This window comes from Embiotoca jacksoni, unplaced genomic scaffold, assembly GCF_022577435.1.
Source record: "Embiotoca jacksoni isolate LCO1_2020_lvr unplaced genomic scaffold, fEmbJac1.0.p SCAF_13, whole genome shotgun sequence".
NCBI classification, from domain to species: Eukaryota; Metazoa; Chordata; class Actinopteri; family Embiotocidae; genus Embiotoca; species Embiotoca jacksoni.
In genome coordinates, this window is record NW_027185263.1 from 13,906,128 (window position 1) to 13,929,487 (window position 23,360).

At 39.8% G+C, this 23,360-nt stretch overlaps 1 protein-coding gene across 4 annotated transcripts; it reads left to right on the top strand.

Moving 5' to 3' along the window:
• The first annotated feature begins 1,566 nt into the window (after positions 1-1,566).
• Positions 1,567-11,854, top strand: nufip2 (nuclear FMR1 interacting protein 2). Of its 4 annotated transcripts, XM_069146789.1 has the most exons (5): positions 1,768-1,839; positions 3,555-3,603; positions 3,870-5,564; positions 6,349-6,381; positions 7,564-11,854. In XM_069146789.1, the coding sequence occupies exons 3-5, from the start codon at positions 3,938-3,940 to the stop codon at positions 7,614-7,616; spliced, it is 1,713 nt and encodes a 570-aa protein (XP_069002890.1). In that variant the 5' UTR covers positions 1,768-1,839; positions 3,555-3,603; positions 3,870-3,937; the 3' UTR covers positions 7,617-11,854. The 4 variants fall into 4 exon arrangements, with proteins under 4 accessions (XP_069002888.1, XP_069002890.1, XP_069002891.1 ...); XM_069146787.1 differs by lacking the exon at positions 3,555-3,603 and having other exon boundaries at positions 1,567-1,839; XM_069146790.1 differs by lacking the exons at positions 1,768-1,839; positions 3,555-3,603 and adding an exon at positions 2,598-2,788.
• Positions 11,855-23,360: the final 11,506 nt, after the last annotated feature.

Here is a 23,360-nt window from a genome sequence, read left to right on the forward strand (position 1 = left end):
TGTGAGGCCAGGATCTCTTGCTGTTTGGGACTTTAACATGTAAAATTATTTAGTTAAAATGCAAAGTAAGTATTATAGTCACTGGCAAACAAATCACACTTTTCTGCAGTTTAGTACATTTTAAGATTTAAATGTGTAATAATAATATTTTTATAAATATATATATATATATTTGTTTTTATTTTATTTTTTTTAAATTTTACATCGGCTTTGATTTTGCGACAAGCAGTGGAGGAAAGTAATTAAGTAATTGTACTCAAGTACTGTAGCCTATTTAAGTAGCCTACAATTTTGAAGTACTTGTACTTTACTTGAGTATTTCCATCCGATGCTACTTTATCCTTCCACTGCACGACATTTCAGAATTATTGTACCTTCTATTCCACTACATTTATTTAATTACTTTTCAGATGAAGATTTGACACTGGATAATAAAAGATGATTTTAAGACGTTACAAATTTAACCAGTGGTTCCAACTTTTTTGCCCCCTGAATTCTTAATAGTAATTTTTTTTTTACCTCTAAACATCTCATGGTTTCACTGCAATAAATGTTTGAACGATCCAATATCTCAGAAAAAAATTAAAGATAAGAGATAAGATAAAAAGTCGGGCCGCTCAGATTTACCTGCGTACACACTGATGCTTCACTATTGATATCATATCAATATATCAGTACAAAGTGGGACCAAACCAGGACTTTTACTTTAATACTTTATCTGCATTTTTGCAAAAACAAAAACTTCTGGACTTTTACTTCAATTAGATGTTTCAGGAAAGACTTTAACTTGTAATGGAGTATTTTTAAATCTTTGAATTTGTACTGTTACTTAAGTAAAGGATCAGAATAATTCTTCCACCACTGGCAACAGGCTGTGCCAAATGTCAGCTCCCACAATGGCTGCCGCTCAGTGTGACTTAGTCGTGCAGCCCAAAGCAAGCCTGTATAATCTTGTTTTACAGCCTGGTTAAAGTGTGCAAACTATGTGGTAAAAAAAAAAAAAGGTGCATGATGCACTTATTCGTGCGCACCGCTCATGCAATTCTTTACTTCCTTTTGGCACAAATGTAGAAAACATCAGGAATGTTCTATAGTGGTTCTTAAAAAAAAAAAAAAAAAAAAAAAAAAAAAAAGATTTGATGCAGCATATAAACCGTTTTTCCATTTTGGGAGCGGGGCTTGGTGTCGCCGTTGAACCCTCCAACCAAAGCGTGTCCACCGGGCTGGAGACGTGGCAGCGCCTCCGGTCATATGATTTCGGTTCATACGCGAACCCCACCCCGTCACTGCCCACCCTGAAAACACGCCGCTTGTTCGTTATTTGTTTATTATTTTTTTTTTACTGATAAATGTGCGTAAAAACATCCACACGCGCGCTCGGCACTAAGTCCTCAAAAAAAAAAAAAAAAATAAAATAAAATAAAATAAAAATAGAAAAAAATACACCCCCCCCCCCCTTCCTCTCCCGCATAACTCAGCACAAACACCAGACCTGGATTTTTTTTTTTTTGAGTGGCGGTGACCACCCCAAAAAAAAAAAAACCACACCACAGTGCCATTTTTAGACGTTTACTGCTGACGTTCACTGGAGGCTTCAAATAGCTTCCGTTTCACGGAGGTAGTGAACCGGGCTGTCCTGGACCAGTCCGACGGTCTGCACTTCAATGGAGGAACAGCCCAAAGACCGGGCACAAGACAGGCAGCACCACCACCACCACCACCAACACCACCACCACCACCACGGAGAGGACAGAAGCTCTATTCCGCAGACAACTTGTGTAAAACATGATCAGAGCTACGTCCAGTTCCGGCATCAGGAAACGCAGACGAAGAAAACAGGTCGGGGGAAAGTTAGCTAGCGCTCCGCTAGCCGTGGTCAGCTAAAGTCAACGAGCCGACTAGCATTGAGCTAACTAACATTTGAGCTGCGTCGGTGGTCGGAGGGCTGTTTTGTTTTTTAAAAAAAACTGCACGCCCGGACCGGGCCTCGGGGAGGGGAGGAGGGGAGGGGTGGGGGTGGGGGGGGTCATCTCGGGGGGGGGGGGGTAAACGCCGCTGGGTGGGGGGGTACAAGGGTGGCTGGTTCACCGGACGGATAGGTGGGGCGCGCGTCAGCCGGCCGGCGTGTTTAGCTGCTCGGCTAGCTGCCGCTGCGCGCCCGTCGCCGACATGTCGGATTGACCTTGTGTCGGTTCAAACCAACACCTGGTTTTTATTTCACATCGAGGATCGAGATCATCCTTTAAAAAACAACAACAACAACAACCTCCCGTCGTGTGTATGTGTGGTGGTGTTTTTTTTTTTTTTTAATTTATTTAACGCGTGAACTGATATCCGTGCCGGGCGGGCGGGTGTCCTGCTGCGGTCCGTGCGCGCTCCCTCCGCGGGTCCACCTCGGTGAACCGAGCCGGCTCCGGTCCGGGACGGTCCGGTCCGGTCCGGGACGCTTCCTGTCGGCCATGTTACAACATCACTGCGAGCTAATGATGCTACCTGGCTGGGGGTTATATTTTTTTTAATTTGGAGGGGGGGGGATGTTGTACAAACACACGAGGGAGAGGAGGAGGAGGGGGGGGGGGTGTTGTCCGGTCTGGCATGTCGGTGTCGTGTCGTAGCCTCCTCGGGTTGCCGGTTGTCGGTACCGGGGCGTGTTAGTGACTGGTTGGTTGACATTAGCAGGCTAACGTGAGCTAGCCGGGCCTGTTGCATGTCGTCCAGTCAACGTGACGCCACGCAGCAACTCGATCATTGACCACTTGATCTTTGGTTTTCTGCAGCCGAGCAGCAGGTACTGTGAGCATCGACCTGACAGCCGTGTTAACACGTATGTTTGCTGTTATGTTATAAAATTATATATATATATATATATATCTTTTATTTTTTTTGCCTCCGTGTAAGAGGCGAGGCTGTGCCCGCGGACACGGCACCATTGAATGGGAAGTCCCACGTTGACACAGCAGTTCCCGAGACTCTCTGTCCACCCCGTGAGGCCGACGTCGGTCCGCATGCGCGTCTTCAAACGCTGCTCGCCGTGCACCGACTTTTGATGTCGGATCAGATTTTAGTCGAGAAAGTTGGAGCAGCTTTGAGAGTCCTGCGTGCTGTTGACGGTCGTGAGGCGTCACATGACCTTAACATGTTGCGTGTAGTGAACATGTAGTGAGGCACCCAGCTCATCTGGAGCTACAGACATAACTGTGAACGTCATAAATAGATGGTTATCCAACTTATTGTCCACAGGTGTGGTTTACACAGGAAATGCCTTTTGTGGGGAATCTTGTGATGTCATGTGTGAGTAATACATGGACTTTGTACTTGAGTGAATATTGGTATGGGTTGCGCCGCTTGATGGAATACTTTTTTTAGGAGGTATGTCGTGTGCTGAAGTGTCCGGTATCCTTGAATCCATTTTTATTTTGGGCATAGGACTGTCACGCGTATTGTGCAATTAGTTTATGAAGTTATTTTTGTGTGTCTTTCCAATGCAGACATATAATACATTTTTGCCAATTTCTTGCACTTCAATTTTTGGTTATGGTGTCGGATCCCTTCAGCCGGCCAAATGCCACTGATCCCAACGGCGACAGTCATCGATCACCAGTGGTATGCCGCTCGTCTTCCGTCGGCACCCACTGTTTCCTAACAACAACAAAAAAAAAGACGATTAAATCCTCGATTGAAACTACTTCTATGATAGTTAATCATCAGTTAACCCGTTATTATGTGGCGGACCTACATTGTAAAGGTCAGATGATTTGACACGGCCCTTTGTGTAAACTATCTTGAGGCAGCGGCAGTTTTCTGTGAGGTTTAAAGTGGTTGAGATGTTCTGTCATTTCACTATGAACTGATTTTGTTTCCCCTTTCAGGCAATAAAAAAGTAAACATCAGTGACGAGGAGGCGGAGAAGAATCCACATCTGTCCGATACTGTTGGTATGTCGTATCCCCCCAACAGCAACGGTAACCGACACATAAGTAATACAAATGTGAAGCAGAAGCCAACGCAAAAGGTGTACACGACTGTTCCCAAAGTGAGCAGCAAAGGAGTGGACCATAAGAAGAATATGGACCTTAAAAATGACAAGGAAAAGGCCCTGGATTTGAGTCATCACGACGGCCTGCCTTTGGATAAGAAAGACTCTGTGTTGCTTCAAAATGGCGTCGTAAACTGTGGCTTAATTACAAATGGCTATTCTAGTAAGGACAATGATGGCAGCGGCTCCGAAGGTGGATATACTACTCCGAAGAAACGCAAGACCAGATGTAACAACGCCAAGAACACTGATAATGTGATAAGAGAAAGGGAGAAAGACATGCAGCAGGGCAACACTACACAGGAGCTGGTGGCTTTTAATCTCGACACAACTGAGAAAGGAGCGACCTCCAGACTTGATGGCTTTCGAGCCGCCCATAAAATAGAAGCTCCGTCAGCTTCTAGACGGGCTGTTGTGTCAGAGGCTTCAGCGGGTGAATCTCAGAGGAAAAACTCTGAAGGCAAAGCAGTTGGCACCTTTGGTAAAAAAGGGGAGGAAAGGCACAAAGGCAAGCTTTCTTCCCCTTCAAAAGAGGACTCATGGACTTTGTTTAAGCCTCCTCCAGTGTTTCCCGTGGACAATAGCAGTGCTAAAATTGTTCCCAAGATCAGTTATGCAAGTAAAGTAAAAGAGAACCTCAACAAAGTAGCTCAAGGTGGCGGAGAGGCACTGCCTCCTCCTGTCAGACTGTCACAGGTCCCCATGTCTGCTATGAAAACTATCACCTCAGCTAGCTTTACTAATGGTCCTGTTTCTGGAAATGGAAACGGCTGCCCATCAGTGGGGACCTTCTTTGCTCCTGCTGCTAGTAGTATTCCACCAGCCCCATCTATCCCAAGTGGCGAGAATGTAGCATCTCCTTTGGAAAGTAACTGTAGCTCTACAACCAGTCCTATCGATGGAGAAGCATACGAGCTAAGGAAGTGTACTCTTTTAATTTACCCTTTAAATATGCAACCTGTGCTCCCCAGCGCTCGTCACCTTGACCCACCGGCTGCTCAGACAAATCAGAAAGCCCTGGGAGACATCTTCCAGAATCAGTGGGGGCTTTCCTTCATCAACGAGCCCAACCTGGGGCCAGAGGGAGGCAACGGGCAGCTGCCTGCAGAGGACAAGACTACTATGGACGCATCTCAAAGCGAGTGTCAGGCTGCCGCAGCCAAGTCTGCCCAGCCCTGCTTTGATGTTGGCCCGTCATTCTTGGAGCCAGGCACTTTGGCTCAAGACCCTGAGAAAAGGACTCGTGCCCCTTGCAATGTGTCTACTGCTTGTTCTCCTGCTTGTGTGATGAGCGAGGAGGAGAACAAGCTGCAGCCGTGTGGCCTGGACAAAACAAAAGCTGAGGCCAAGGCTGCAGGTTCTGCTGCGTCGGCCCCCAGTAAAGACAACGGTGCTAAGCCTGCACAGGGCCAGCTAACCACTGTGTTGTTTGGCTCATCTAAAGAACAGGTCCTCTCTAAAGACATTGGCAGGAGGTGTAGCTGGGGGTCCTTTGATGTTAAAGCTGCTGTCACTTATCACACTAAAGGTAACTTTGACTCTGATAAATTCTTTTAAGCATTAAAGTTGTAATCCTTAACATTTATATGAAGGTGACTTTGGCAACACCTGTCATTTATCGGTGGTTTAATACTACAATATGAGCTGCTTCTTTGTCTGAACATTAACGAAAGAGCCACTTATTTATTCATTTACAGTGCTAACAAACAAAGCTAACCATAATCGAACCTGCAATTCGATTTTGTTCTACTCAAAGTATTTTTCCACCCAACAACGAAGCACCAAAACATTTCTGAGAAGTGGAATGTGCTGTGACTGCTCCTCCTGGTTCCACTGTTCACTTACTAAATTCAAAAATGATCTAATGATGGAAAGAAATCTTGTCACAACATGCGTTGGCAATAACCTTGGTCACAAATGCACTGCGTATTTTGGGACTCCTTTCCAAATACAAGCCACCTTACGTTTTGACAATTGAAATTCACGACAGCAATAGTGGATGCCTTCCATTAATAATTAAATCTAATATATAGAGAAGTAATTTGAAAATGTAAATTCATTGAATAGGTATTGCAGAATAAATTCCAGTTGCATCAAAACCAGGATTATGTTTATTTAAGGATTATAACTTTAAGCAGTGTCAGATCTCGGCAGAGATTTGATTTGCCCGCTGTATGAAACAAATTGAGAAACAATGTTGACATATGTTTTTAAACTATATTCTTTAAAGAGATCAGTATTGTGTTTTCTGAAAATATTCTTCGTAATCACTTAAGCTGATGTAAAATGTGCATTTTGTTTTCCTTCAACAGAAATGGAATCCATTTTCAACTTGCAAAAACAAGGTAAACTGAACTCTTTGGTGTCTCTTCTCCCTGACAACTATTTTTAGAAACGATTTGGCTGCTAAATTTTTCTCAGCATGAAATGAATGTAGAAATATAAGACAGCAAAAATAATACTGAAAGCAAAAAACAATTAATGGAACATGTCACCGTCCAACATTCGGAACAATGGGAGACCACGTCTGAACTTTTATTTATTACGTTAATTAATATCCAGAAGTAAGTGCACTGGTGAAGCGGACTGAGCTGTATGTATTCTGAATCTTAAGATTAACTTCATATTTGCTTACTCTTAATTAAGACCTTCATATGTGCGTAAGGTAGGCTGCGCCCGTTGTGCTCATGACTGTCGTCTAATGTTGGTGTTTATTTTTAGTGTTGTTTTTTTTCTTTTAATAACTACAATCAAATTATTAGCATTCGTGTATTTTTATCCATCAATACTGGTTACCTGTTAAGAATCATTCTGAAGCTCATCTGCATAACTTCCTGCTATACATGCGTGAACACATTGAGCTGCCTGTCAGCATGTCCATAAAGACCGCATTAAAGACGTCCCTCTTGAGGACAAGCGGCTGTACAACATCGACCAACATCACATCCCCGTAAATGCTTAAAAGACAAAAGGCCACATTTGTGTAATTACTTAACGGCAGAGACAGAAGCAGCTAAAGGTAATCACCAGCAGAGACACTGTTAAAATCATCGAGTGCGACACGCTGCTGGTGGACGGTCCTCTGGCGCTGCAGTCGGGCCAGCTGGCAACTGAAACACTGCGATTATTCCAAACAGGCTTTTGATATCAACACAGACATGAGTTCAGTGATGTTCGAGGCTGCGTTAGCTCCGTATCCAACCATAAGCTAACGGGAACCGTGCCATTGTTATCAGGGCTGAGTGCCACTTTTCATACTGCTATCAGCGATATACCCAAGTTGCATTATCAGCAAACGCTTTTATTGAGAAATATGAAGATTTTTTTTCTCCCCCCCCCACCAAGTAATTTTTGATTTTAAATAAGACCAGTTTTGTTCTTTTTGTAGTTGCAGTGCTGATGTGTGTTTCTTGTGTTGTTTTGGGGGTCCAGTCGTGAATTTGATGTGCCAATGTGACCTGGGATCATGTTGAACAATCTTAACTCTTTGCCTCCTGTCTTGTCCTCCTCCCTCCTTCCGGCTGTAGATCCAAAAAGAGTAGTGGTTTATGATGGGACCAAGGATGGACCTGATCAGTGAGGTAGATCGTCCCCAGTACTTCACCTTCTCCTCCTCTGGGTGCTGCAGTTATCTACCTTGGAAATCACTAATCCTGTTGGATAGATAAAAAGTGACAACTGTGAAAACATTGATAGTTTAGCATGACAGATTTTCCTTGGAATCTCGGGTGGAGTAAAAAAAAACAACAAAAAAAAAAAAACCAGACTTCTTCGGGGCATCAGACACAAACACGCACTCAAACACGCTCTGGATGGACGTTAAAGGAGTCGATCGGTGCCTCAACATGATGAATGGACACAACTTTGAGCTGTGATGGTGGTTTGTGTCACGGCTCTTTTTAGGGATAACGTTCGGGAGTTCAACAAAGGAAGGTGTCTCGGACTGCACCTCCCTAAGCCTTTATCCTGTTGAACTGCGGCAGCCGTCAGTCTGACTATGGGATGCCTCAGTCATTTTTTTTTTTTCTTTCTTTCTTTCTTTTTTCTTTTCTTTTCTTTTCTTCACGTGTTCAAAATGAGTTCATTGTAGATATGTTAGACGTTATGCATACACATCTGCGCGCAACCTTGAGTTCATCATGAAATGAAAGGAGGAGGAGACACTTTGCAAAGAATGCCTTGAAGCTTTGGACTAAAGGTGTTTGGAGTCCTGTTAAGTGGACGCTCCGAGGTGAGGCCCCATCCAGGAAGGGACAACCTTGTCTTAAATCCTTTTTAGGGAAAATCAGAGCCCGGAAACTAAACGCTCACTTTCTTTTCTTTTTTTTTTGTTCCCCTGCGGTATCGTCTGACCGAACATGAGTGTTCCCTGCACTGGAGTGTGACGCCCGAGTGCAGGTGCAGAAGCCACGCCCCTTCATTTCATCGCTCAACAAGTGTGCTGAAGATTTTAAAAGCAGGTCTCTGTTAAAAACAACCCTGTCTTGATCTGAAAGCGTTTCATACATTTCATGCAGATGGGTATGAGGTCATCACAGACTGTGATTCTGAGTTGAGGAACGAGCCGAGACAAACGAGAAGCTTCTGTTGAGGTCTTTTGCGTTTTGTGCTCTTTGTTCAGCAGCATCACTCAGGATGTCTACACGGATTATGGTTCTTGTTCAATCCCTCATGTCAGAAGAACATGTGGCATTTTACAGCTTTTTTTTTTTTTTTTTTTTTTTTCTCCTTCCTCCTCCCGACTCGGCATCGTTTCTGCCTTTCACGGCATTGTGTTTCTTGCATGTTTACTGGTGGAAATGAATGAGTCCGAGGTCACTGTTCATCGCCACACAAAGATTAACAGTAACAACAATTTCAGATAAGAGTCTAGGCCCCCTCCCCTCAACTCGCCACTCTTTTGTCAAGCTGTGTTGAAATGTGAAGATGAGCTGTACTTTTTTTTTTTTTCTTTTCTTTTCTTTTTTTTTTTTTTTTACTGTGGATAAAATTTGTACGTTCGCGAACCAGTGTGCAATAACACCGTGTGATCCATGTGTTGAAAATGTGGAGCTACGAAATCATCACCGGAGATGCTGGCGTAGCCTGCTGTTAGGTTCAAAATGTTTTAAGATGCGTGTTCAGTTTTTATTTTTTATTTTTTTTCTCGGTAGAAAAATCTCATGTTTGAAAGATGGAGTGACGTCTAGGGAGCCCAAATCTGCTAACTGCGACATCACTTTTCTCACCATCTCCAAATCAGGATCAGTTTATTCAACAGAACAAAAGGAACTCTCCAGGTTTCTTTTTCTCTCTCTAAAAGCTATGATTTGGTTAATGTGTGGATTAATAGCACTTTATGTAAACTAATTGCTTTTATCTTATAATTACTAGAAAAAAAGAAAAAAAAAAAACCTCTATGTACTGATGAGAAATACTCCTTGAAAGAATGGCTCTGGGCTGTTACTTTTCAGAAAAAAAAATATAAAAAAAAATACAGAATTATTAAATGTAACTCAGGTAGTGTTGATAAAGCCATGACTGTGTTCAATATTGTTTTTGCCAAACGGCCCCTGTCATGTAAATGTTCTCCCGTTGGAAAATGTTGAATTGGAGTCTCACTATATACATCTATATACAGTCTCATATGATGTGACGACACACCAAATAACGATTTAAGAGGGAAGCTGTCATGGCGTGCGAGGTGCTGTCATTGATCATTTTGGGCTCTAAGATTTTAAGTTGTTTAATTCCCCTGTTGTTGTTGTTGTTGTTTTTTTTAAAGCACATTGCTCCATGCGCCGTTTTCTGTAATCTTGCAATCTTTGATGGCTCATTTTGTCCCTCGTGTTCACAGTGAAGCGCCCCCTTCATTTATTAATGCTGAGCATCAGTGGTGTTTGTGCAGGGGGGGGGAGGGAGGAGGGAGGGCTATAATCTGGGTAGGAGCTTTCAAGTACACCTCTTTCCGCTGGTGTCCTGATTAGGCAACAGTGCAGCCTCGTGCGCCGGGAGACGGGGACGTTATAATTGCAGCCACGGTTTTGTCTCGATGTTTTAACTTCTATAATCGCAGTCCGCTCTCTGCTTTGGTTTTCGGCTCTGGCAGCGTGCGGTGGACGAGTGTATCATCAGGTGCTGCCCTGCTGGATTTGAACAATTGTGTCAGCGAGGAAAGCAAGTGCAACTGAGGAGATGTTATCCGTTAGCAGCGTTTTTGCTTTTGTGTTACGGGAATTTATATTGAATCTGGCATAGAGCGACACAAAACCGCAATTTAATTTCCTCTGGTTCCCCATAATCCACAAACAAAATGACACAATCAGGTTACCTAATGCCAAATTGTTCAGGCTGAAAGCATTGTCAGAGGACGGCGATGCATCTGTAGGCTTCTAAATGTAAAACAGGGTGATCAGAATGAGTAGTTTGTGATGTTACTGTAGTCTTACGATGAATACCTTTTTTTTGTTTGTTTTCTTGTTTTTGTTTGAGAGGACGGTCCTGGTGCAGGGAAATCCGAGACTCTCCAATCCTCCCACCCCGAGGCTTCCTCCGTTTCAAGCACTTATTACAGCATCGAGGCGACGCTGAATATGCATTCATTTTAGCTCGAGCTATGATTTAGCTTTGTAGCCTGCAAACCAAAAACAGGTTCTTGAAGCTGAGTAGATGGTTAATCGGTGAAGTTAGGGGGGGTTGGGAGGGACTGACTGACTGTTGGCATGTTGAGAAAGAAAAGCCTGATCATGTGGAGTTTTTTGTTTGTTTATCCACCCCCCCCCCCCCCCTCAGGATGTGCAATCACCTCAAGGATGCTGCTGCCAGCTTCCAGGTTGTGAGTGGCGAGTTTTGGTGTGTGTGTGTGTGTGTGTGTGTGTGTGTGTGTGTGTGTGCGCATAGCAAGTTCTTCCTATTATATGCAAGTTCCTCGTATAGTTCAAGAATCCTCCCCTTCCCCCTCCTTCCTGTTGTCTCATGTTCAGGTGCCTGTGTGGAAAGGAAAAAAAAAACAAAAAAAACTTTTACAGCAATTTTGATATATCCGTGCCATTTTTTTTTTCTTCTTCTTTTGTAACCTTTGCGATGCTGTTAAAGTTCTCACAGATAATCCTAATTTCCTTCTTGTTTTTATTAGTTTTTTAAGCGATAAGGACGCAGCGGAAAGCAGTGAGCATGTTGGTGAGAGTGTGTGTGTGTGTGTGTGTGTGTGTGTGAGTGAGAGAGTGTGTGTGTGTGAGTGACCTGAAAGCCAAACCCGGTTCAAATGAGGATGGATAACTGCTTGGTCCATTGTCGAGTTAATGTCTGGAAGTAGCACATAATTGATTTGAACTGATTTAACAAACTTAATCTTTTAACACATTTAAAAAAAAAAAAAAAAAATTTAAGTGTTTTATTTTGGAGTTATAACCTAATTTATCCGTAGATGAACAAGTAGGATGAGACTAAAAGGAAGAAATGATAGAGAAATCAACGCGTTTCATTTTTTGACGAGCTTTAGATGTTTTAGTTTTTGATTAAGGCTGATGTAGACCTTTTTTGTTGTCCCCTCCAATAGCACCGATGTTAATATATTTCAAGTTTGACTCTTTTCCAGCAGATTTTATACAAATTACTTTTAATGCATTTGTTCAGATAGCTGTGATGGAGTGACGAGTATTGAAATCCACTACATCCAGAGCTCGTTTTAATATATTTTTACTTGTCGTGATCATGTGGTGAGGAGGGAAAGGGGGGGGGGGGTGTTCACGTTGCAGTTCAACAACGCTGAATCTGCTTTTTCGCCAAAGGTACACTGCTCAGATATTCAGCTAGTGAATGGCAAACGCACAGACGGGGAGGGAGGGAGGGGAAGGGGCGGGGCCTCGTTGATGATGTCATGACCAGCTTCCTGACATCCTGCTGGCTTTTGGAGATGTGAGTTTAGCAAAGAGAAGTCCCTACTGTAGCAGCTGAATGTCACTATGGAGCGCGGCCACTTAAGAGAGAGGAGAAATCTTTTAAAAGATTTAAAAAAAAAAAAAAAAATTAAAAAAAATACCGAAAGTGCTGCTTCTTCATCCAGTAATCAGTCATCTGTAACGGGAAATGCTGGACTTGGTGTTCGTGCTCGACTTCTAAACTGTCCCTCCTTTAACGTGTCATTGCCTCTCGTGGAAATGTTTTAATTTGGGGGGGGGAGGGGGGGGGGGCTTTTATTTTCTTGTTGTTCTTTTTTTATTTAATGCCCCCTGAGAGGTACAGTGTTTCTGATTCTACAAACGGGGAGTAAAGTAAACAACACGTATCTCTACAGGATTCAGTCATGATAAGAGATGTTGTGCGAGTCATCTTTTTTTTGTTGTTGTTTCTCTGTGTCATCATCTCAAATGGCTGTTATGCTTGTTGATGCATTTCTTCTTCTTTCGGTCTGCTCCTCCTCTTGTCACTCTCCCCCCCTCCCCTCCCCTCCCTCTCTTAAAACATGAGGCAATGGCCTTTCTTTCTCAAATGTCTTACAAGTTGGCATTTTAAGTGAGCAGTCTGATTATTTAATTTTTTGTTTGTTTGTTTGTTTTGAATTTAACAGAAGTGTCACATTACAATGTTCTTTTTTTTTTCTTTTTTTTTTAAGCATGATAATAACCCTACAATTCCAAACAATGTAATAGAGACAATAAAAAAAAACAAAAAAACTCCAGTGTTCACAATTTTAGTTTCCATTAAAATGTCAAATTTTCATGAAGAATTCAGTGTTTGTGTTTGTTTTCAGTGCAGACTGTCATCACCCTGGGACGCGGGTACAGCAACAAATACCTTTTTAAAATCTTAAATTACTTCCTTTTAAGGTTACGGCAACTCATTTTCTCCCACTCTGTGCAGTGTGCATGGGTTTGTGGGATGGGATCAAGTATGCACATCGTTAAAGTAACAGAAGGTCGATCTGTCTGAAAGAATAGGCCTCCAGAACGACATAAAACAGGATCCACATTAAAGCCGGTTTGCATGTTAACTGAAAATGTGCTTTAGCAGTGGTGGAATCAGGCACAGTTCAGTTTCTATGTTATACTTCTACTGTGTTACAGAGGGAAACATTTCTTTAAAAGCTTTATTTATTATAGTAATTACTGCATACAAAAATCATGATCCCTTTTATATTAAGATGCACTTGCAAGCAAAAATCACACGTTTGTAAAATCATTTTGGTCTGTAATCGAGTCCCAATGCCTAAATTCTCAAAATGGAAAAAAATGAAATTCCCCAGTGCAGTAAGAGGATTACATTTAGTTTTTTTTAATGCAAATAAATTTATTTCGGGCTTTAGCTAAAGTAAAGTTAAAATTTTCATAATTCTAATACAGCGACGCGCTTCATATTCTCTTGTTTAACTGTACAGTCAGTTCTTTAGCTGGATTCATTTGAAACCAGCTCAATATACAGACTGCACCAACAGTCTTTTAAAACAGGTTGTTGGAGTCTTTACTGTGCACACTGGGAGTCTGAATGTAAAGTAGTTCAAATTAGCTTAACAGCAAATTAATACCGACATACTGATACATTAGTAGTGAATGTGCAAATATTGAAAATATTTCTTTACTTGGTAAGATTTTGAATGCAGGACTTTTAACTATTAGAACTGCTCAGGTCCTTAAGTAAAAGTACTATAACTCCACTGTGAAAGAAGTAAAAGTATAAATCTGCATTATGAAGTAAATTCCTCTTTTATTATTATTATATATAATATAGGCATTTTTTTTATATATATCTATATATATCTATATATATATAGATATATATAGTCATTTTATATAAGTAAATAATAATAAAACAGGAATATATTATATATATATTATATATATATTTTATATAACAAAATTTATATATATATAAATTTATATATATTTATACATATAAATTTATATATTATATATATTATATATATTTATATATAGAAATAGAAATATATATAAATATATATGATATATATATATATATATCATATATATATATATAGTCATTTTATATAAGTAAATAATAATAAAACAGGAATATATTATATATATATTTTATATAACAAAATTTATATATATATACATTTATATATATTTATACATATAAATTTATATATTATATATATTATATATATATAATATATATTTATATATAGAAATAGAAATATATATAAATATATATGATATATATATATATATGATATATAGTCATTTTATATAAGTAAATAATAATAAAACAGGAATATATTATATATATTATATATATATTTTATATAACAAAATTTATATATATATATATATAAATTTATATATTATATATATTTATATTATATATATAATATAGAAATATATATTTATATATAGAAATATAAATATATATATATTATATATATATATTTTATATAACAACATTTATATATATATATATATTTAATTTTGGTTTCTCTTGTGTCTCCATTTTCATTTTTCATGTGGATGAAAGTTCAAAAGGCAAAATATAATATAATATATAAAAGATAAAAAAAAAAAAAAAAAATTTGTTAAATCTCAATCAGGAAAATCCTTTTTACATGATAACAGAAAAATCTAAAAAAAAAAAAGTGCATGGAACTAATCGGTTCACTTGCCAGCATCAACAAAAGGTGCAAATGAAATGGGAGTTTTTGTTGGCTGCACAGACATCTGTTTCTCTGTTTTTGACTGCATATGTTCAGAAACGTTCCCGCTCAGTGGGCTCACAGTCCCTCTCTGTTCAGCAAGGACAGCATTAGTGGAAGACATGGAGTCCTAATGAGCTCAGCGTGATCAAAAAGGTGTTGGGGAGCTGCTGCATCACCATCAGTGAGCAGACGTAGTGATTAGTGTTCAAAGACGCCCCCTTGTGGACGAAGGATGAACACACATTCACTGTCACTGCAAAACCAAAGACTGCACAGTTCAGCTTGGATTCAAATCTGGTTGCCAAAATATTGTAATGAGTTTCAAACTGTAAAAAATATGATATGATATTATATATTATAATTTGACAAATTTGATTTGCCTAATAATAATCTTTCATTCATTAATTTATAATTAATGTATTAATTCTCCCTAATCTATTTTGAATAGTGATTTTTCTTTTATTAATTTTAACAGCAACTTTTTTTTCAAGTGTTTTAAAAGCATCTGTGGACAAATATTGTATAATGTATATTCAAAAATGTACTATATACAGATACACAGTTTTGCTGAGAGTTAAGCATTAAAAGTAAAGTGGGGCTGATGACCTCACTGATGTGTGATGAAAGAGAATCTAAACTTTTACACATCAGGGGTGGATCGACCAGGAGTATCCCAACTTTTCAGTTCCCAAAACTGTATAGTAAAAAAAAAAAAGCATATATCACCTTTATGTCCATAAACTATTCAATTCACTGGAACACACAACAAATGGAAAGAAAGTCCTGGTAAAACAAGAAGAATTTTACTTTGGTTAACCCAAAAGTATTCAACATTAGAATTAGCTAACTTTTTTTTTGCTGTAATTAGCATCTAAGGTATTGTTTTTGAGAAAAAATAAAACAACATCAACAAGAACACTGCAGCACTAAAATGATTCCTGAAAAACTATGTAAAAACATATAGAGAATATGAACCTTCTGGACTTTTGTTCACCAAAATTGTATTTTTCAGTGTTGCTCTAAATGCAAAAGTAGACAGTAAAAAAAAAAATAAAAAAAAAAATCAGTGTTAATATAATATGCACCTTACGGATATTTAAAAACGTTATCTCCCATCCAGATCAATACATTTATTTTTAAATCAGAGAGTGTCATTTGTTTTGTGATCACATTTTCATGATACATTTTACTACAATACCATAGAAGTGAATACTGTAGATCGATTTTAACTAGTTTGTTTCACTCCTTGACTACAATTGGTCGGAGTATTTGGACTGACCTGCGGAGCAAACAAAAAATGTCAGGGAATTTCAAAAGTGTTAATATTTTCAGGTTTTTCCAGAAAGAAAACTCTGAAGACCAAACAAAAGGAAGAGATGGAGAGAAATACAAAAGATCAAATTGGGAAGGAGAGACCAGAGGAGACAGGGGATAAAAAAAAAAAAAGCGGCAGAGGGAGAGAGAAAGTAAAACATTAGTTTTATCAGGGGACCCCACACCCCGCTTACCACCTCATGTAAAAGGTCTCTCGGTCCAACACTGTTGCACCGTACTGTATTTTGGAATGTTTTTTGGTGTCCAAAATTAAATTTAAAAGTTTTTTGGAGTGCTGTTTTGACCCTGGAAGCTGTTGACACCGCAGATGATGTATTTTCACCACAGCCACTCGCATACACACATTTTTCTACTTCGGTCTGTGGAACTGAACCGGTGTTTACTGCCATCCCCTCAATTTCACCTTGATTACTGTGTACTTCTTGGCCACATGGGGGCCTGATGGTTAGTGCACTGGTGCTATGAGAGATTGTCCAATGTGCTGGAAGGTCACTAAAAGGTTTGATCTTTTTTTCAACAACTCGTCTGTTCCGAGGCGTTTCTGAACAAGATGCCGAAATCGTCCTCACCTCAGGACTGCAAGAAAGATAAGCACAGGGTGACCTCTTTGGCAAAAAAATAGATGACGAGCAAAGAAAACAATGTTCTTGGGAAGGCAAAAGGATGCTCCACATCTCCCTTTGCTGTCTTTAAAATACATGTTCCACCTGATCTGATTCACATCCTGCAGCAGACTGTGCAACATCACTGTATAAGTTACCAGAAGTCAGGTGTGTGGCGCTGGAAATCACATTCTTTGATGAAAGGACATGACTTCAAAAATGGAAGTTACACTGATTCAACCTTTTTCCAAACTATATGAAATGTCCTTATGCCACTATCCTATAAATTAAGTGAGTTAACTATGGTATCGACATTTGCCCAAACATTAACCCAGCTATGATTATATGAATATATATATATGCATATGTGACTTGTTGCAGACATTTTTAACAACATACTAAAATATGAAATTTTTAAACATTTTGGACCACATCCAATGCCAAGAATTCATACTATAGCACGTCGTCCAAAATGTCATAAAAATGTAATTTATAGTATTCCGTCCAAAATATCATAAAAATGTCACATTATAGTACGTCGTCTAAAATATTCATAAAAACATTATACTATAGTATGTCGTTCAAAATGTCATACCATAGTGTATTGTCCAAAATGTCATAAAAATGTCAGAAATGTCAGGATCACTCATAAATATCACTTATAGATAACAATATGTTTGTACTATGGATGTTAGGCCATATATCCTCTCTTCCTCAGTCCTGTTTCCTAAAACAGTGTGGAGTCATTAAGTACATGAAGTACATTAAAATGGTCTGTGTGGTCACTATAATGGACCTTCATAAAAGGGATATGATTTTATATCAGAAATTATCCCTGCTTTCAGAACTAAATATATGATTCCTGACATTTTGATGAAGAACATATGATAATCATTGTAAAGAAAACAATAAATAAACATGATTTGATTTACCTCTCCTCTTTCCATAAAATGTGCTTGCTGTTATGCCGTCCATTTTCGATTAAAGAGAAAGTTCCCAGCATCCCACCCTATCGCACGACATATCACCAGAAAGCCCAGGATGTCCTCTTTATAATACAGCAGGGATTCAATAAGTAGCTCAAAAGAGTTAAAGAAGAAGCTTGTCAACAAAATGTACACTACAAAGGACACAAGATATATGTGTATAAACACACACACACACACACACACACACACACACACACACACACACACACACACACATTGACTTGATCATTTTAATTTCATATATTGAAAATCCTGCTTGTGTACATTTTTTTTTGCAATGACTGCAACAGTTTTTTTCAGACAGTAACGGAAACCTAAATAGGTAACAGCTTAGTAAATACGGTAATACGGTAATGTTTCAGGTAACTTTTACACTGTACATTATAAAATATTCTTAATACACTTACTAAACAACCAGTCAAAACTACGTTCAATAAAACGTCCACTGAAAGGCTAAGATTGTTATTCTCGGTGACATTATGGAAAGAATCCCTACAGATATGGACCTTTTTTGTTGCACACAACAAACAGCTGTAATATTGCTTTGTTCAAAGCCATCAGAATCAACACCAGCGTTCTACACGTTAAAATGACTGTTTTTATTAATGGAGGCTGGTGGCTTTGAACACAGCTGTTTTCTGATCAAACAGAAAGGTCTGACATTGTAGGAATCCTTTCCATAACACTGTCAGACACTAAAAATTACACTTTGGACCTGTCAGTAGAAAAACAAGCACTTTAAGGCAGGCGCTGGTCAGGTAACTATGTTAAATGTCTACAAAGTGTATATTGTACAGCTAAGATGTGGGTTATTATTGCCTATTCAACAAAGCTGTTGCCTGTTCAGCTATCTGTTACTTACGGACTGCTTTCTCTGCTTGGGTGACGTGACTCTTCTCCTTCTGTGATAGCTACCTAGCTGAGGCGGCAGCGTGGGCACAACCGAGTGTACAGTTGGGAGGGGGCAGTCAGACAATTAGATTTTTCCTATCAATGGGAAATAAACTGAAAATAAACAGCAAATAACAAGAGATAGACCAGTTGATGGTGTTCATAAAAGAGACAAATATCTTTAACTTAATTTCTACTTTATATTGGGGGTACAGATTTGTATTTTCTCAGTATTGGAGGGGGGGGGGGGGACACAACCCAGCCCATGTGTGATGAACTGTCATCCTATAGGTCGACGTCAAAGAACACGCAAGATAGGTTAAAAACAAAACAAATTTGGACATGGTAGACTTTTCTTCAAGGGGTCATGTAGTGTCCCAGATTCTGCATCGCTGTTCTTGAATTATGTCACGCTACAATAATTTTTTTTTTATCTCTAAATCAATGACTAAATCATGTCAAAATAGGGCTGAATTTGTGTAGTCACGGCTGTTTTTAATTAATGTACTGAACCTATAAGCAGCAGTATCCAAAGTATGTTGTGTTTTGACTGTGTTCTGTTCAAGGTAAACTAGCCGACACAAAACACAAGTCCAAAGTGTTTACATCGAATAAAGTCTATCAATTGTAACTTTCTTTTGACGTACAGCATGAAAGATTTCATAAATGAAACACATTTCTCCTCGATGGCGCATTTTAAAATTGTTCTGCTCTACGGCCGTGAATCTTGCACGTGACAGTTTCTCTGAAGCTGGTATTGTACGTTTATTATCAGGCCTCATGTTTGAGAGATTTGCTGTATAATTCATGGGCTTATTCTTCTGTTGCTTTTGGTTCAGTTTTGCAAGTCCCAACGGCAGAAGCGTGATATATGACATTTCTCATCTGCACAGGTCAAGAGCTGTTTCATAGAGCAGTATTTCTATTGAAAGCCCTCGCACATTCTGACGAGTCCTTATGCGCTGCTCACTCTTGACAGGGACAGAAACCAGGAGCGGTGTATCATCCGAGAGCATCTCCTGCTTTCTGGGATGAATATATCAGCTCTGACCAGACCGTCCCTGACATTTAGTGATCTGTGATGATCAGCGTAAACCTTAAATCATCAAATGTCAGCTTGAAGTGCTCGCCAAAGTTTGCAAATGATCTGAGGCACATCACGGTTCAAAGAACAACTACTGCGAGGCCCAGTCGCTGCGTTCACCCGGAGGTTTAAACACTGGACCCTCACAGAGTTTAATTAACATCGGCAGTGTACTCACCGAGAAAGAGCGACCGCGGGAGGGTGCGAGGGCTCGAAAAGTTTGTGGAATCACAACGCCAGGGGTACAGTATTGCTCATATTTAAAATATAGTTTTAGAAGCGCTTTCTTTGCGATTTTATTTTGCAATGCTCGAGAGCTGCATCATAACTGACTTGAATCATGTAAGTGATTAATGAGCCTCTCTACAGGCACCCCCATATTTTGATATGGTATAAGGAAGCAACAGAGACACAGGTAGAACATTACTTTGAATAAATAAAGGATGACAGAGCTTTATGTGCAACAAACACATGCTCCTCTGGCGCTGACTTCATGGGATGATACCAACTGGGGTGTCACCTAGATACATGAAGAGCATAAATACATTCTCCAGGTAGCAAATTAGCTACTTGACTCACTTTCTGAAAGGGTTTTGATGGAGATCAAGAGCCTGCAGCTATGCTCGCAGCTCTGTGAGGCTGGCTCTGTGTGTAATTATAGGCACACTGGGGCTTTGAACTAAATGCTAGCGTCAGCATGCTAACATAACTCACAATGACTGACATGCTGATGTTCAGCAGGTGTTCGCTAAGTTAGTTTAGCCTGTTACATAGATTGTATATAAAAGTAGACGTAGCTTCCAGGTCCGAAGAAGTGAGGCTAATGTGGAAGTGCCTTGTACTGAAATACCACCGAGAGCCACTAGGGGTTGGCTCCAAACAGGCTCTGGCCCCATAGACTCCCATTCAACTTTCTCTCATGAAATACAAAGTCAATACAAATTTTTCCACCAAGCATAAAGGTGTCACTCCTTCTTATGTTTTCTGGTGGTCCATCGGAAAATAATCCCATCGTTTAGGTACGAGGCCTCAGAAAGCGTAATTTCTGGGGGCGTGTCTGTTTGATTGACAGGCCCGTGGTGCGGTCAAGTTTCTGCAAATGGTGGCCGGGGCTTAGCGTCCCAAATCAGTCAGACCGACCACTTGCTCCTCCAGTTCGTCCAAATATGGTCACATCTGACTCCAAAATAGAGATGGTGATGGCCGAAATCAAAACTCGAGGCTTCAAAATTGTCAAAATATTTTACTGGATGAAGGTGAACCAACTGACTAGCATTGCCATTCTCATAGCATAGCTAAAATGCTCTTTTTAAAAAAATTTTTTTTTTATAAAGATACCTAGATTGTTTGCGTAATTAGTAGCTCTACAATGCAAATTCAGATGTCTAGGAAAAAAGAAGTAGCAGGTAACTTTTCACAAGGAGTATGAAGACATGTTATGAGTTAGTATGTAAGGAAGACACACCTAAAAACAATGGACAACAAGTCCTATTATTACTATTACTGATATATGAGACATCATGTCGGACACACCATGGTAAAATATATTGTGCCTCTCCAAGACTCTTGATAAGAAACGCAAAGCGGTGATGAGGCTTGCTACTTCCGTGCCCTTATTATGACTCATTGAAATGATTATGCAGTGGACTGCCATCATCCATCACCTAAACTGTCCATATTGTTGAGGCTCAGTGATCTCAGAAACATACAGTATGTCTGCAGCTCTGCTCTGGCCATCCGTTAACTTGGTCTCTGTGCACACACTCCCACAAGGCCGATCATTCATTTCCTGTTTACTCACACTCCTCGCTGTCCACTCTTCTTGACACTTGCACATGAGTGAGAGGACGACGGAGTAAGATACAAAAGACTGGAAATCCATACACGCAGGCAGACACTGTGACACAGGTGTCTCTTCAGATTTAGATTATTAAAATCAGACATGACTCAGTCCAGCTGCAGAGAAGATACTGCAGCTCAGAATATATAAAAGAAGACAGCGGACCCAGCAGTGCGGCCTCGCGATCCGAGCGGCAGGGCACCCGTGTTGCTTCAAGACCGGGGCAAATGCAGCTGTCCTGTTGATGATTTCTTTTTGGTCATCTCTCTGGTCATCAACAAACTGCTGCATATTGTTTGCTGCTAGGTGGAATTAAGCTTTGTGTGCTCATGGGCTGCTTGGGGAGGAGGGGTGTGTGATATGGGCCATTGACTGCTTTTCCATAGCTCAGGAACAATAATGAGATTTTTTTTTTTCTTCTGAATATCAGTGCCGCCATTCAGCACACTGATTGTGTTTATGAAATTGTGCATGCATCTCTCAATGCTGGAGCAGGGGATGGGAAAGCTATTTTCAAAACATTAGCAAATTGTTTTCTGTTATTGTGCAGAGATTGATAAGAGTATGTGTTGTCTCAACAAACAGACACACAGGGGAAGAAAAATGTGAAAAAAAAGAAGAAAAAAGAAAAAAGACTGCTGCTATCACTTGGATTCACTATATAACGTATCACCATCACTTTATACTGCTATAAAGCTGAAGCTACAGTCAATTCAATTGTTTCTTTGCACTGGTTTAGGTGTATTTCTGCCATAAAATATAATTTAAACATAGCACAAGTATGCAGTTTATTTATCATCATCTATGACGTAATTCATTCATATACACGCATTTGATGGATTATCACATTACTGTGCTGATAACAAATTTCCATGAGGAAATATAAAAGTGACCTTGAGCTCGACCTTGTCTTTGAATTCTTTGACATCTTTCTCACAAGCAGATATTGAGACAAATTGCAGGAGATTTCACACAAATCACCTTCATCTGATTACAGACCCTGTGCTAACCAATGGAAATGCTTTCGCCTCGACACATGCACGGGGCCTTATCAGCGTTTGCAGAACTCATTTTCTGTGCTTTTTACTGCATTGAAAAGGGATGGAAATTCTTATTTTAAAAGCAATGCTTTGTACATTGTTTTGATGATACCATATCACAGCTGGAATACACTGCTGTGATATTGGCTGTTTGCCGAAAGTGGCGCTGGACATCAGAGGTGTCAAAGACGGCCATTTTTGAGTTTTTTTTAATCCTCCAAATACACAATTCTTTACAGGTGCTACAGTGCCTGCAAAATCTCATACAACATTACAAACGGAGACACGAATACTGTGTAATTACAGGACCTTATTTACAGTGGAGGTCTGTGCCATATGGGCACAAAAATGTGCGTATTCTGATGAAAAGTAATCAGTACAAAGATATAGTGTATTTTGATAAAAAAACAAAAAACAAAAAAACTTCTCTGCTGAAACAATATTTCAGATTTATCAGGCCCAACCAAGCGACAACCAACAGTGACATCACCCACTGGTTTGTGAACTGCTGTTCCGGAGCCTCGAGTTCGCCATCTTGCTATTTTGGAGCAAGAAGTGACCATATTTGGACGAGCTGCAGTGGATGTGACTCAATCTGATTGGGAACCCGAGGACACTACGTCCCGCCCACCTTTGACAGAAACGTGACTGCACAACAGGCCTGTCAGTCAAACACATCCCAAAACATACCGCTTTTTGAGGCCTGATATCTAAATAATGATGCGATTATTTTCAGATGGCGCACCAGGAAACTAATTAGGAGCGACTTTAGAGAATGACATCATTACGACTTTTTGAAAAAAATTTATTGACTTTGTATTTCATGAGAAATGTTGAATGACAGTCTATGGAGGCAGAGCCTTTTTTTTGGAGCCAACCCCTTCTGGCCCTTGGTGGTATTGCAGTTTAATAC

What these genes read in the sequence shown, in the direction of transcription:
- nufip2 (XM_069146787.1), top strand. Translation starts at nt 1,665, where the DNA reads ATGGAGGAACAGCCCAAAGACCGGGCACAAGACAGGCAGCACCACCAC. An exon ending in TGTCACTTATCACACTAAAG is followed by an intron (nt 5,565 to 6,348) that starts GTAACTTTGACT and finishes TTCCTTCAACAG; the next exon opens with AAATGGAATCCATTTTCAAC. An exon ending in TTTCAACTTGCAAAAACAAG is followed by an intron (nt 6,382 to 7,563) that starts GTAAACTGAACT and finishes TTCCGGCTGTAG; the next exon opens with ATCCAAAAAGAGTAGTGGTT.